The sequence below is a fragment of the Sceloporus occidentalis genome, unplaced genomic scaffold, assembly GCF_023333645.1.
Source record: "Sceloporus occidentalis isolate IW3139 unplaced genomic scaffold, rSceOcc1.0.p SCAF_9, whole genome shotgun sequence".
NCBI lineage: Eukaryota > Metazoa > Chordata > Lepidosauria > Squamata > Phrynosomatidae > Sceloporus > Sceloporus occidentalis.
This window is the reverse complement of record NW_028316989.1, coordinates 19,846,659-19,859,561: the sequence shown is the minus strand read 5'-3', so window position 1 is coordinate 19,859,561 and position 12,903 is coordinate 19,846,659. Positions and strand designations below refer to the sequence as shown.

The 12,903-nt window shown below is 45.0% G+C and overlaps 1 protein-coding gene across 8 annotated transcripts in view; it reads left to right on the top strand.

Moving 5' to 3' along the window:
* Nucleotides 1-290: 290 nt before the first annotated feature.
* The window catches only part of NTM (neurotrimin), a 950,706-nt gene continuing 938,093 nt past the window's right edge, over nucleotides 291-12,903 (top strand). For 7 of the 8 annotated variants that reach the window (XM_089537558.1, XM_089537557.1, XM_089537560.1 and 4 more), the window contains exon 1: nucleotides 291-530. In XM_089537558.1, the coding sequence (XP_089393684.1) occupies nucleotides 449-530 (82 nt within the window). In that variant the 5' untranslated portion in view covers nucleotides 291-448. The remainder of the gene's footprint in view (nucleotides 531-12,903) is intronic. The other variant, XM_089537563.1, reaches the window with a different exon arrangement.

The following is a 12,903-nucleotide window of genomic DNA, read 5'->3' as shown; positions in this document are numbered from 1 at the left end:
TGACAACACTGCCCCAGCCCTTCCCAGGATTCCATAGCCTTGAGCCCTGGGGTGTCAAGGAGTGTGGAGGCAGCCCTGACTTCCAGAGAGGGACCCCCCCCCCACACACACACATCCCAACTCCAAGGACCTCTTGTTCTGTGGGGAACCCCAGAGAGGAGCCTGAGGCTGCGGGTTGGTGGCCCTGGGTGTCAATCATGGGGGGGAACCAATGAGAGGGTCCTGGAGGCGGGGCCGTGGTCTTCACAGACATCTCTCAGAGCCAGAGAAGCGGAGGCAGCGGCGTTGCTGCTGCTGCTGCTGCTGCGAAGGAGTCGTATGCTTTCTGGGCTTCCATTGCGCAGGGCTTCCCTTCTCTTCCAGAGAGGCAGCAGCCAAGGGACCCAGAAAGTCCGGAGGGGAGAGCTCCCTCCTGCAGAGCCCCCCCAGCCCCAGCCCCATCGCCAGCATGGCAGGACTTTTGGCCAGAATGCACACCCCTCTCTTTTGGGCGATCCTGGCCGGGATGGCCTCCCTCTTCCTCTTCCAAGGTAGGCAGGCAGGGGATCCCTTGGCTGCTTCGTTGCGGATCGATAAAGCCCTGGGTCTTCTCCTCCTTCTCTTTGGCGGGATCGGAAGGTCTCCCACTTTCTCTACCCTCCCACTTTCTCTACCCCCATCCTTGATTTATCCATGATCGACCAGGGCTGCCTTTGAAGAGGGGTGCGGAATTTGGGGGACTGGAGAGCTTAAGTGGCTGGTTTTCAATAGATGGAGGATCAAATGATTGACTTATGGGTTGATTGGCACTGGCAGCTCCAGGAGTCTGGCTTCGAAGTGGGAGGAGGGTTCTCCAGCTTCGCTTCTCTCTCCCTACTCTACCTCTTAACTTTCCAATACATTGATGGATTGATCAATAGATTGATTGAGTGGCTGTGGAGGCTTGAGGAAGAGCCTGGCTTCGGAGTGGGAGGGGGGTTCTTCAGACTCCCTTTGCTTTACCACTTAGCTTTCCAATAAATCAGTGGATGGATCGATTGATGGATTGGCTTTAGCGGCTTGAAGAGTCTGGCTTCGGAGTGAGAGGATGGTTCTTTTAACCTCCCTTTCCTCCCTGCTCTCCCAACCCCACCACCCAAATTTCCAATACATCGATGGATTGATTGATCATTGATTGATAGATTGATTGGCTTTTGGCTGTTTCAGGAATCTGGCTCCGGAGTGGGAAGGGGTTCTTCAGCCTCCCTTTATCTCGCCCACTTCGCTAATCCCACCATCTAACTTTCCAATGTATTGATAAATGGATTGATGGATGGATTGGTTTCAGAAGTCTGATTTCATAATGGGAGGGTGGTTCTTTAACATCCCTTCTCCCCCCCCCCCACTCTCCCAACCCCTTCATCCAACTTTCCAGATAGATTGATGACCTGATCAATAGACTGATCAATAGATTGATCAGCTTTGGAGGCTTGAGGAGTCTGGCTTCAGAGTGAGAGGATGGTTCTTTAACCTCCTTTCCTCCCCCACCTCCTTCCCCCCCCCACGCTCCCACTCTCCACCACAACTTTCCAATACATCAGTGACTTGATCGATCATTGATCAATAGATTGATTGGCTCTGGAGGCTTGATGAAGAGTCTGGCTTCGGAATGGGGGGGGGGTTCTTCAGCCTCCCTTTTCGCTCTCCCTTTCCCTACCCTACTACTTCACTTTCCAATAAATTGATTGATTGATTGATTGATTGATTGATTGGCTTTTGGACGCTTGAAAAGTCTGGCTCCGGAGTGGGAGGGTGGTTCTTTCCTTCCTCCCCCCCTCCCACCTCCCATCCCCCCCGACCTAACTTTCTAATAAATCCCTGGCAAAGCGAGAAAAAGAGGGGGGCAAAGAAGGCGTTGGAGAAAAAGGATGAGTATAGGGTCCCAGTTGCGACGCTGGGGCAGATTTGAGGGCGATGGAGGGGAAGAAGAGGAAGAAAACTGCCCTGCACAAACTTCTGCCCTTTCTAAGGGGGGGGGGGGAGGTAGATCGTGGCTGAGAATAACCAAGTTTAACCCCTCCTCCATCCCAACAAGACTTTCTTTGGAATCTCTGCCTTTGCAAACTCCAGTATAGAAATCTATCTATCTATCTATCTATCTATCTATCTATCTATCTATCTATCGTGTGTTACAACTAGACATTCATGTCAAGGGGAAACATCTATCTATCTATCTATCTATCTATCACTACAGTTACGACTAGACATTCATGTCAAGGGGAAACCTTTACCTCTATCTATCTATAATCTATCTATCTATCTTATTTATACCCCGTTCTTCAGCAGTGCTCTCAGAGTGGCTTACTAAATGGTTAACTGGACAGTTTGTAAAAAAAAAAAATGCAATAAAAAAAGAAAGACATGACACAAAAGGAGAAGGGAATGGTAGTGAGGAAGGGGATCAAGTCCAGCAGCTACTGCCCATTCTTTTCTCGATGTATATGCCATATAATTCCCTAGGTGGAGGGGACTGGTGTGTGTGTGTGTGTGTGTGTGTGTGTGTATGTGTGTATGTGTGTATTTGTACACGTGAAGGGTCTCATGGGAACAGGGGACAAACTTCTGGGCATGTTGGGTTGCCAGCCAGAGCCATGCCAGAGGTATCTCCTTGCTCCTTTAAGACAAACCTAGGGAAGGCTTGTAGCCAGAGTAGATCCATTGGGTCCCCAGGGTTTACCTTAGTGTTGACTCCGAGGGTCTGATGTATTTGGGATTCCCAAGAGGATTCCAGCCCTCCTTTCCCTCTCCCTCCTCCCTGCATCCTTCTGGCTCTGCTTGTGTGGCTTTGGTTTCTCTCCAAGATGCGCTTCATGGCAATGCGAGAGTTTGTTGTTGCTAAGTGTCTAAGCCACCCCCTCACAGAGATTCTCTTCTCTCTCCCCCCTCCACCTTTCCCTGCTACTGCTGCTCTTCTGCTTTGGAGATGGCATAGATGGCAAAAGTGCCAAGGGTTGGATGGCATAGACTACTTGCCTACCCACCCCTTGTCTGTCCATCCAGCTCAGTGGTTTCTAAAAATACAAGTTCCCCAAAGCACCAGGTTTATAGATTGGGCTGTGTTTGCATGTGTGAGAAAGAATGGAGGGCAGAACTAAGCCAGAGAGAGAGCTTTTGACATTTCTTAGCCACCCACCAACCTCCTCCAGGCGCTTCCCTGCCTCCTGACACGTGCGGCCTTTCCATAAACTTGATTAAATACTTTCCTTATAATCCTCCCTGACCCCTCCAGCTGAGGTCAATAGACTTGAGAAGAGACTTAATGCACTGCCCTAAGGAGCCGGAGGAGGTCTGTTTTAGGGTGGTGTTGGGTGAGGAGTGGGGAGAAGACACCAGGAGGGGTTAATCCTGGGATAAGTGAGAGGGGGAAACCCAGACTTGGTGAGAAACACACTGGCGGCTGTTTGCGAATGTGCATATGTGAGGCTAGTGGCAGTTTGTGGCTCCCATATCCATGGAGTGTGGGTTCAGGCTTTGCTGAACTCCAAAGGTGCTGTCCAAAGTGCTGAATCTCTTTTGTTCTAGGAATTGGCACATTAGAAAGCCCCCTTAATGCAATCCAAAACCTGGCATGGATTCATTGCCCCACTGACATGGGAGCTGTGCCGATGCGAAGCAGAGGGAGCTGTGTGCAAAGATGGGCTTTCCTGCACATGTTTTTGGAGTGTACATATTTTATTGGATGTGCGAGAAATGGTCCCATATGTCTCTCGGCATCCACAACGCTGGCAAATGTGTCAGTTTGTGTTCATTTTCAGTTTGTGTTTGCTTCTGCACCGCCATCTGGAGATGCCCCCGTGTGTGTGTTTTTCCAATGAGGGTGTGCCTCTCCCTGCACATATTTTGAGCTTTCTAATAAACACACCTTCCCGCATGTAGTGCTGGCAGAGACTCGGAGTGGGAAGGAAGTATGTCTCTTCTGTGACTTTTTAATCCACCTCGTGTCTTCACGGATATTAAATTATAATGTACTCGGCTTGTATTCTTTGTTTGTGCATAGCTCGGAATCTCTGATGGGTACTGCACAATATTTTAAAGGTTTGTTTTTAATATATTTTAGATGAACATTTTATTTAAACAGTATTTAATGGTTGTACTAGAAATGGGAAAGTGACTTACCAACCGCCAAAAACAAAAAAAAGGATAGGAAAGTCTTTGCCCTAAGGCATAAATTTTAAAAAGATGAATGGTGTACAAGGGAAAGGGAATGGTGAGGGAAGAGAAAAATAAAGGAAACCCAGCACATGTTCTGTGTTAGAAAGTTCCTCAGCCTGGTGGAATGGCTACTGCAATGGTTCACAGTCTCTGTCTTTCCAGATGTTTTGGATTTCAGCTCCCAGAATTCCTGACTGTTGGCCAAGCCAGCAAGGGCTTATGGGTTTACCTGAAATACTAAAGTTTGGGAAACACAGGGATACTGAGTGACTGTTGGGGAAGCGTAAAACCTGGTAGATCTGGCTTCTCAGAAGGGTTGACAGTAGCTGGCCTTTCCTTCTCTTGTTCACTTATTAGGCATGTAGTTTCTTCCACTGGGTTTGAATGTGGCTTTGGGCAGTTATGGCTTGGTGAGTCAGTACTACATCTAATATTACACCTAAAGTACGGGTAGGCAAAATACATCTTTCATCTTTATTTGTATGGATGGTAGTGGTGGTTGTGGAGGAAGAGTTCTTCAGCCTAGTAACTCAAGGTCACTTCTTTCTCAATGGTTAGTAGATGTCTGAGAAGGACTGCCTCGGACAACCATCATACATCAGAAAGCCCATTCACATTCTGAAAGCTCACTATATGTAGAAAGCCAGCCTACAGAGGAGAAGGGGAAGAGCTACATTAAACTTCTCTTACCAGTTTTTCATGAGTGAATGTTCTCAAGGGTATGTCCCATCCTCAATGCTGAAATCCAGAAACTGGTAGCTCCTTAGCCTTTAATATAGCATTAGTAGGGATACATATATATATTGGCACTTCAAATGGTTTCCCAAACATGGAAGTGGTTCCCATTGACTCCTCTTTCCTAGATACTTTTGGAATGGTATGAAGTGAAAAGAAGATGATGACATGCTCCTTCCTCTGTGAGAGTGTTCCCCAGCCACCCACCAGATAGCTACCTTGTGCATTGTGGCAGGATTTGTACTATTTTAAGGATGCATTGTCAGAACAAGGGAAGTGCTTCCAGAAAATGCAAGACCTCCTTTTTGCCTAGAGCTGCACAGCATACAAGGGAGGGTGGGCAAAATAAGTTTAATTGAAGTGACCCCTTGGTAAGCTTTTTAGGATCCCAGAATTGCCATGAAAGGGTACAGCTCAACAGCAGAATACATGCTTTCTATGGAGAATGTCCTAGGTTTAGTCCCTGGCATATCCATTTGAAATGTGGTGCTGGAGAAGAGTTCTGTGGATACCATGAACTGCTAAAAGGCAAATGGGTCCTAGAGCAAATCAAATCTGAACTCTCCCTAGAAGCCAAGATGTCGATTCCACCTAAACATTTGTAGGAACCTCCTGATAGGAAGGGCTGTTTGACAGTGGAACACACTTCCTCAGAGTGTAGTGGAGTCTCCTTCCTTGGAGGTTTTTAAACAGAGACTGGATGGCCATCTGTCAGGTATGCTTTGATTAAGAGTTCCTGCATGGCAGGGGGTTGCACTGGATGGCCCTTGTGGTCTCTTCCAACTCTATGTTTCTATGAAACTGAGGCTGTTATATTTTGGACATATGAGACAACATGCCTTACTAGAAAAGACAATAATGCTTGGCAATGTAGACTGACTTCCAGATGGAATGGCTCTATCAGGAAGGCCATGGTCCTGAGTCTGCAGGACCTCAGTAGAGCTGTTGATGATAGGGTGACTTGAAGGTCATGGGGTTGACTTAAGTCAAAGTTGACTTGATGATAGTTAGCAACAACATAACTGGCTAAGGGAAGAAAAGGAATGGCAGATGCAGAACAGTAATGAGCTAGATGGATGAATGGTCCAATCTTGTAAAAGGAGCTTCTGATGTTTCTTTCTAACATAATTTTAAAATGAGTGGTTCAGGTTGGGTTAAATAGGTCTCATGTCTGACATGATCAGGTCATAGTTGCAACGTCTAACAGACAGGACCTGATTAATTAAAGATGAACCAGTTAACATCCTGCTACTTACTCACCTCTTTACAAATACAGTTGGCCTTCAGGCTTACATTTCACATCTTGCAAAGTCTGGCTGTATCTTGATTTGGTTTGTGCTGAACAGTGCTGTTCCATTTGGTTAGCTCATGGAATAGTACCAGTACACATACTTTGCTGTTTTCGTGTCCTCTTAATCCATGCAGAGAAGAATTTCATATTTTGAAAGTCTGTGGAATGAAACAACCAGACATGGGCCATCTGGATTAGCAAATTATCTGAATACTACAAAGGTGAACTTCTAAGCAAATATTTGATGAAACTGTATTTTGCCAAACTTAAACCTGCATAGCAACGAGGCGTTTTAAAATGTCAGTCTTGGCTAAGAAGTGCAGATAAGCTACCTGTTGGGCTGTAATGAAGCATAACAGAATCAAATCCCTGTATTTGCAGGATATTATAATATATGTGTTCAACTACGTTTGCATCTAGTACTGGAAACTTTTCATCCTGCTAAAAGGTAAAGATAAAGGTTGGATCTAGTACTGGAAACTTTTCATTCCTCTACTTCATTAATTCCCACACTCTGGAGCTCCAGGTGTTTGTACTTCAGTTCCCAGAAGCCTCAGCCACCCTGGCCAATGGTCTGGGATTCTGGGAGTTGACATCCAAAACATCTGGAAGGCCAGAGTTTGGGAATCACTGTCCTACTTCCTAACTATTCCTCCCTTTCCCCTGTTGGGTACTTCATGGTTTGTATAATTTACAGTCATCTCTCCATCTTTGCGGCTTTGATATTTGCAGATTTGATTATTCACGGATTTGATTAATATGTTCTCTCTAGGACTGTCAAGGTCCTCCAGTGCAACTCTGTGGTCAACTTGAACTAAAAGTTGCACTGAAAGACCATTTGTAGCTACTCCAGTGCCATTCTATGGTCAGTGTATGTTGGACATTGACCACAGAGTTTCACTGGAGGACCTAGAGATTCCTAAAGAGGTGTCCTCTCAGGTAAAAACAGTGTTTTTGTTATTTGCGGTTTTTCCATATTCATGGGGGTCTTGTTCCCCTAACCTTAGCAAATATGGAGGGACAACTGTATACTGTACTGTGTTGTGATTGTGGCAGTGAGACTTTCAATGCTTGCTGGCTATGCAGATGTTAGAAAAGCAGGGTTATTCTGTGGTTGCCATTCTGACCCCGGGAGCATGGGGAAAGTTCTCAGTTTGGTTGCCAGGAAGTCCCAGAAGGAAAGGCCATTAAGAGTCAGAGAACCAAGAAGGTAGGTGACTAATGGAAGGATGCAGAAGAGTCATTAAGGCTGTGAATAGGGCAGCCAGAGGAAGAGTGTGCAAAGAAGACAACGAGAATATGATTGCAGGCTTTAAGTGGAAGCTTAAAAATGGACCATTGTCTGTTATATAGAAAAACCTCTTGAGTGGGTTATTTATCAGGGATGAGGGATGGTTGCTCCTAACAGAGAAAGGGTGCTGGCCTGCCAAAACATTGCATCCATCACACTAGGTAGCCTTTGCTGTGCTTTGCAATAAACCCAGCCTTACTACATCGATCCAGCTGGCCTGTTTGGGAAGCAATCCACGTTCTTAGCCATTGCCTTCATTCTCTCCTCTCTTCCCCCTCCTCCCTCTGGTTTTAAGCTGTACATTCTGTCTCCTTGCTTTAACTCGGGATTCTGTTTCTTGCACTTTCCCCCACCTGCTTCTAGAAGAAGGTTAGAGTGCCAGCAGCAGATGGGTACCACTCCCTTTTGAGGCAGGTGAGGCACATGCATAGATATTCCCATAGACAGCTAGGTGATTAGTAGTGGAGATGCAAGGAGGGAATGAGGGTCTTGGCCTCACCAGTGAACTGCTGTGGATGAAGGAATGCTTCTGGACCCACATCCTTCCCAGGACTGGATGGAACAGACAAGAAGAGGAGCTGTTCCTTCAGCACTCACCTTCCTGGTTCCTGCCCTGGCTCCCACTTGGAGAGCAAGGGCTGCTATTTTTGTATTCTCTTTCGAGCCATGGTATCGCTTCCTCTTAGGAGGATTTGTTCCTTTTTAATGCTTTCTGATCAGTTTTGTTTGGCTATAGCCTTTTGTTCCTCTGCCTGGTATCTCATTTACTGCTTCTGGTAATCTCCCTCCTCTCTGTCTGCTAGCATAAAGAGAGTCTTCTGAAAGAAAAAAAATGAAGATGAAGACAAAGACGAAGAAGAAGAAGGAAGCCGAGAGTGTGTCTGCTGCTGTTGGTGCCTCATGTAGCGTGCTTGGCAATTTAGAAATGACACAGCAGGCTCAATTCACTCCTCCCCCCTCTCTTTTTTTTTTGGTCACAGATTCTCAGTATCTTTCAGCAGCTGAATTTGAACAAGCAACTTCCTTTGCAGGCACAAAGCCCATGAGGACAGCAAAAGAGAGCAGATTGCACCTTCCAAATTCCACCCCGCTACCCTTCTGCTCCTCTACCCACCAGACAAGTGACATAGCTTTACACCCTGTCAAGAGATTTCTGGCTCAGATTGTGGCATCGACTCAAATGCAGACAGCTCTCCTCTCTCTCTCACTCCCCCCACAAAAGAAAACTTCGTCATGAATAATAGCAAACTGTTACCACACTGACAAAATCTAGAAGTTTCCAAAATGGTTATGAATTAGCAATGCTTGTAGATTGTCCTGGATTTATTTTTTCCTTTCTCTACCAATCAAAAATCACCCAGTGTTTGCTGTTTCCGTGATTTCCGACTACAACAGGCCTGGGTAGCAGCTCTGTGAGGGTTAGGGGACTATTTTATCTGTACATCTGCCCCTTTGCCAAAGACAAGCCATGCAGGTGCATTGTAGTGCACTGAAAGTGACATGAGGCCACTTCTGCTTGCTGTTTCCAGCGGTTTTGTGGGCATAACAGGTCTCTTCTTTGCAGGGATAAGCTGCCATTTAAGTGCACAGTTTCTGCTTTTTTTGTTGCTGTTTTATAGCAACCCTCAAAAAGTAAACTTGGGAGATTTTAGGGACTGTTGATGGGCTTCATAGGTGCTAAAGTGATGTTCAGGAGTTACATACAGACCTTGGGCCTTGAGCACAGTTGTTGTGTGCTTTCAAGCCACTTCCAACTTATGGTGATCTTTAGATGAACCTATCACAGGGTTTTCTTGGCAAGATTTGTTCAGAAGGGGTTTGTCATTGCCATCCTGTGAGGCTGAGAATATGTGACTTGCCTAAGGCTACCCAGTGGGCTTCATGACTGAGCCAGGATTTGAGCCCCGGTCTCCAAAGTCATAGTCCAACACTCAGATCCCTATGCCACGTTGTCAACAAATTAATCTTGTGGTAGGTTTCTGTAGAGTGAAGCTTCATCCTCAAACATGAATCCTAGTGATACTCCAACTACAGTAGGCCCATTGAATCAGTGAGATTTGTACTGGTGTTGACTCGGGTTCGGTGGAAGTACCACTAGGATTCAGGCCTCAGAGTGATGATCTCACATGTCCAAGTCTGGCTGCCATCACTGGGCAGGAAATTAAATTGTTATATTTAAAAAAAAATCTGTGTGCATGGCAAGTAATAAAATACCTTGGACCAGGTGTGGCCCTCTTACTGAGGGTAGAACAAGCTGCAGGATAAGCAAAACTGCTGGTTGGCAGGGTTAGAAAGAACAAAATCAAAGTGCCCTGATGAATACTAAGGTGAAAGTACATGAGGTCAAGAATGTGAGTGTTGGTTTTCAAGGCTTTTAACTTAAGGCCCAGTCCTGTTTATTTACACATGTGGATCGAGTTGGAGTTTCATCTTTCCCTTCCCAGCATGCTTTCTAGATTTAGGCTGTTCCTTCTCAGCTTGGGGTTTAATAAACCCCTAGTGCAGCTTGAGTTACAAGCTGTTGATCTATGCCTGGTTTTTTATTGGCATGATGTCTTATTTCTGAGTCAGCGTAGATCTGAGATGGGAATACAGAACTTTTGGAACTACAACCCCATCATCCTTTATTATAGGGTGTGCCCGCTAGGGCTGATGGGCATAGTCCAGAAGCACCTGAAGGGCCACATAATTCCTACCCTTGGTTTAAAGGTGCTCCATGTGGAATACTACTTGGTATTTGCCTTAGGGCAGAGGCCTTCATACTGGTGTACCCATTGCACTCTTCCTTGTTTGGCACAGAACCCCTGTCAATCGTAAAGTACCAATGTTGTAAGATACCCAGTCAGTTCACTGAGGGCAACGCAGAGGTCTGTTGCTAACACTGTATCAGTTTAAAGGCAGTGTAAAAACACACCTCGTATAGTCTTGTGGCTGACCATTCTGGGAAACAGTAATAGCAGAGAAATAGTTGTCCAGCTCCTTCCATCCCAAAATCTATGCTCAACCTCCAAGGAATATCAGAACTCCTTAGAATACCAATGTAGACTTTTACAGTCTGAGTTTTTGATGTAGGTGTTGTTGATAGTCTCTTGATAGCTGTGGAAAACAGGCTATTTCAGCCTCTTCTTTAACAAATTATTGTGTTTTCTTTGTAAATGTTGCCTTTCCTCCAAGCAGCCCAGTCTCTCTTCTTTTGCCACCACAACAACCCTGTCGGTGAGACGAGGCAGACACATAGCAACCCCTTGTGAATATCATGTTTACACGAAGGTTGGGATCTCAGACTGTATGGTCTTAGACATTATGTTCATTACAGCACACTCTTTGAGATTGAAGGGGGATGTGACTTAAGGCTGATCAACAGAACGCTGTTAAAAAGACACCATTTGGTTTCTGTGCATGGACAAAGTGAGAGCTGAGCAGGGAGTACTGTGGTTCACAGCTGAATTGCTTTGTTGCACTGGCCCTTGCTGAGATGAAGATGGCCTGATTACAGCTACCGCTTGTTTATGTAGACTGTAAAGAGAGAACTGTCAAAAGACATGCAAAAGTGTTTTCCAAACAGGCAATCATGTTTGTGCATGAGACTTTACACGTTGGGGGGGGGGGGATTGCAGAGGAGTTGAATGACACAGCCTTGCCAAGTTACATCTCTTAAAGAAGACAGTTTTTAAGGAACTGATCATTGTTGCAGTTCAGTCCTATTTCCCCCAGCATGGGGCGACTATTTGTGTTAAAACCATTGTCTTGAATAACAGCGAGAGAGAGAGAGAATAAAAGAAACAGCTTTGGCATTCTCCTCCTGTTGTGTGGATGATGGGACCGATGGATGTGTATTTAAACAAATATATTGACTTTTTTTTCCTGCTAATATCAAGAATTATTGTTCCTTGGAGCAAATAATAATATCCTTGACTTCACTGGGGTCAATGTTTACTGCCTGGTTCAATAAAATCATTATCATTCATCTCGGCAGCCACCGATCAGTGTCTAATAAATAATAATAGTAATAACTGATGTTTACAATCCTAGACATCCCAGTTATTGTGTATACATATACAAGGCAGTCCACTACCAACCTGATGTTATGCATCACAAGAAACCAGTTCTATTGGATAAGGCAGATCTTCTTAAGCTGTCTGATGGGTGGGGCAAGCAGGATTTTCCCTCTGCCCCAAATGCCATGGATTGGCATCATATTTGTATCCATTGACTACAACTGTTTCCTTCTTTCCTGCAAGCTTTGGTCAAAGCCAAAAATATCCCAGGGACCAGAAGCCAAAGGCTAAGAGACTAGTAGTTGTCCAGGGACTGCCACATTGAATAGCACTGGGATTTTTGACTTGCGGTAGCCCTAAGGTGAACCTATCATGGCAAGTTTCTTCAGAGGCAGTTTGCCATTGCCATTACTTGAGACTGAGAATGTGTGACTTGCCTAAGGTCACCCAGCAGCTTTACATGCCTAAGCTGGGACAAGTCTTGCCAAGAAAACAGTGTGATAGGTTCACCTTAGGGTTGCCATGAGTTGGAAATGACTTGAAGGCACAAAACAACAATTCTAAACCTATCTCAGTGCTATTCAAAGTGGTAGTCCCTGGACAACCACTGGACAAAGGTTAAAATGGTCTACAGTTCAGGCTGCTGTATGTCTTTTCATTCCTGTGAAGGGTGCTGTAGTGAGGCATATGCAATGGGTCCTTGTTATCTGCTGGGGGTTTGGTTCCAGGAAACCCTGTGGATAACAAAAGCCATGGTTGCTCAAGTCCCATTAAATACAATAGGATTTAATGGTGTCCCTTACATAAAATGGCATAGCAAAATGGTGTCCTTTACATAAAATGGCAAAATCGAGCTTGGCTATTTGATATTTATACTTTTTTGAATATTTTCAAGCCATAGATGCCTGAATCCATGGATAAAAATTTGGTGGATAAAGAAGGCCAACTGTATAATGGTGTGTTTGTGTGTGTATGTGTAGTCTTTATGATCACAAGAAAAATGCAGAAACCAGTCTGAGGTGGGCATTTTAGTGGTTTCCAAATACTTGCCTTCACTTTCTTTCTTTCTTTCTTTCTTTCTTTCTTTCTTTCTTTCTTTCTTTCCTTCCTTCCTTCCTTCCTTCCTTCCTTCCTTCCTTCCTTCATTCTTTATGATTTCAAAGATAAGGAGCATGGACTGGAATCTGTTAAACAGGTCAACAATTTAGGGCTGCAATATCCACATGCAGTAGATTATATTGAGAAGATCAGATGATAAATTCCATTTAAACCAACACACTTTGGCTTTCTCCTTCTGCATAAACAACATCCATACAGTACTTGCACCAATGTGCACATTGATTTGCAAGAAACACCAAGATACTCTTTCTTTTGCTTGTGAAAACTAAAACCTCCTACATTTAATTGGGTTGCAGCTA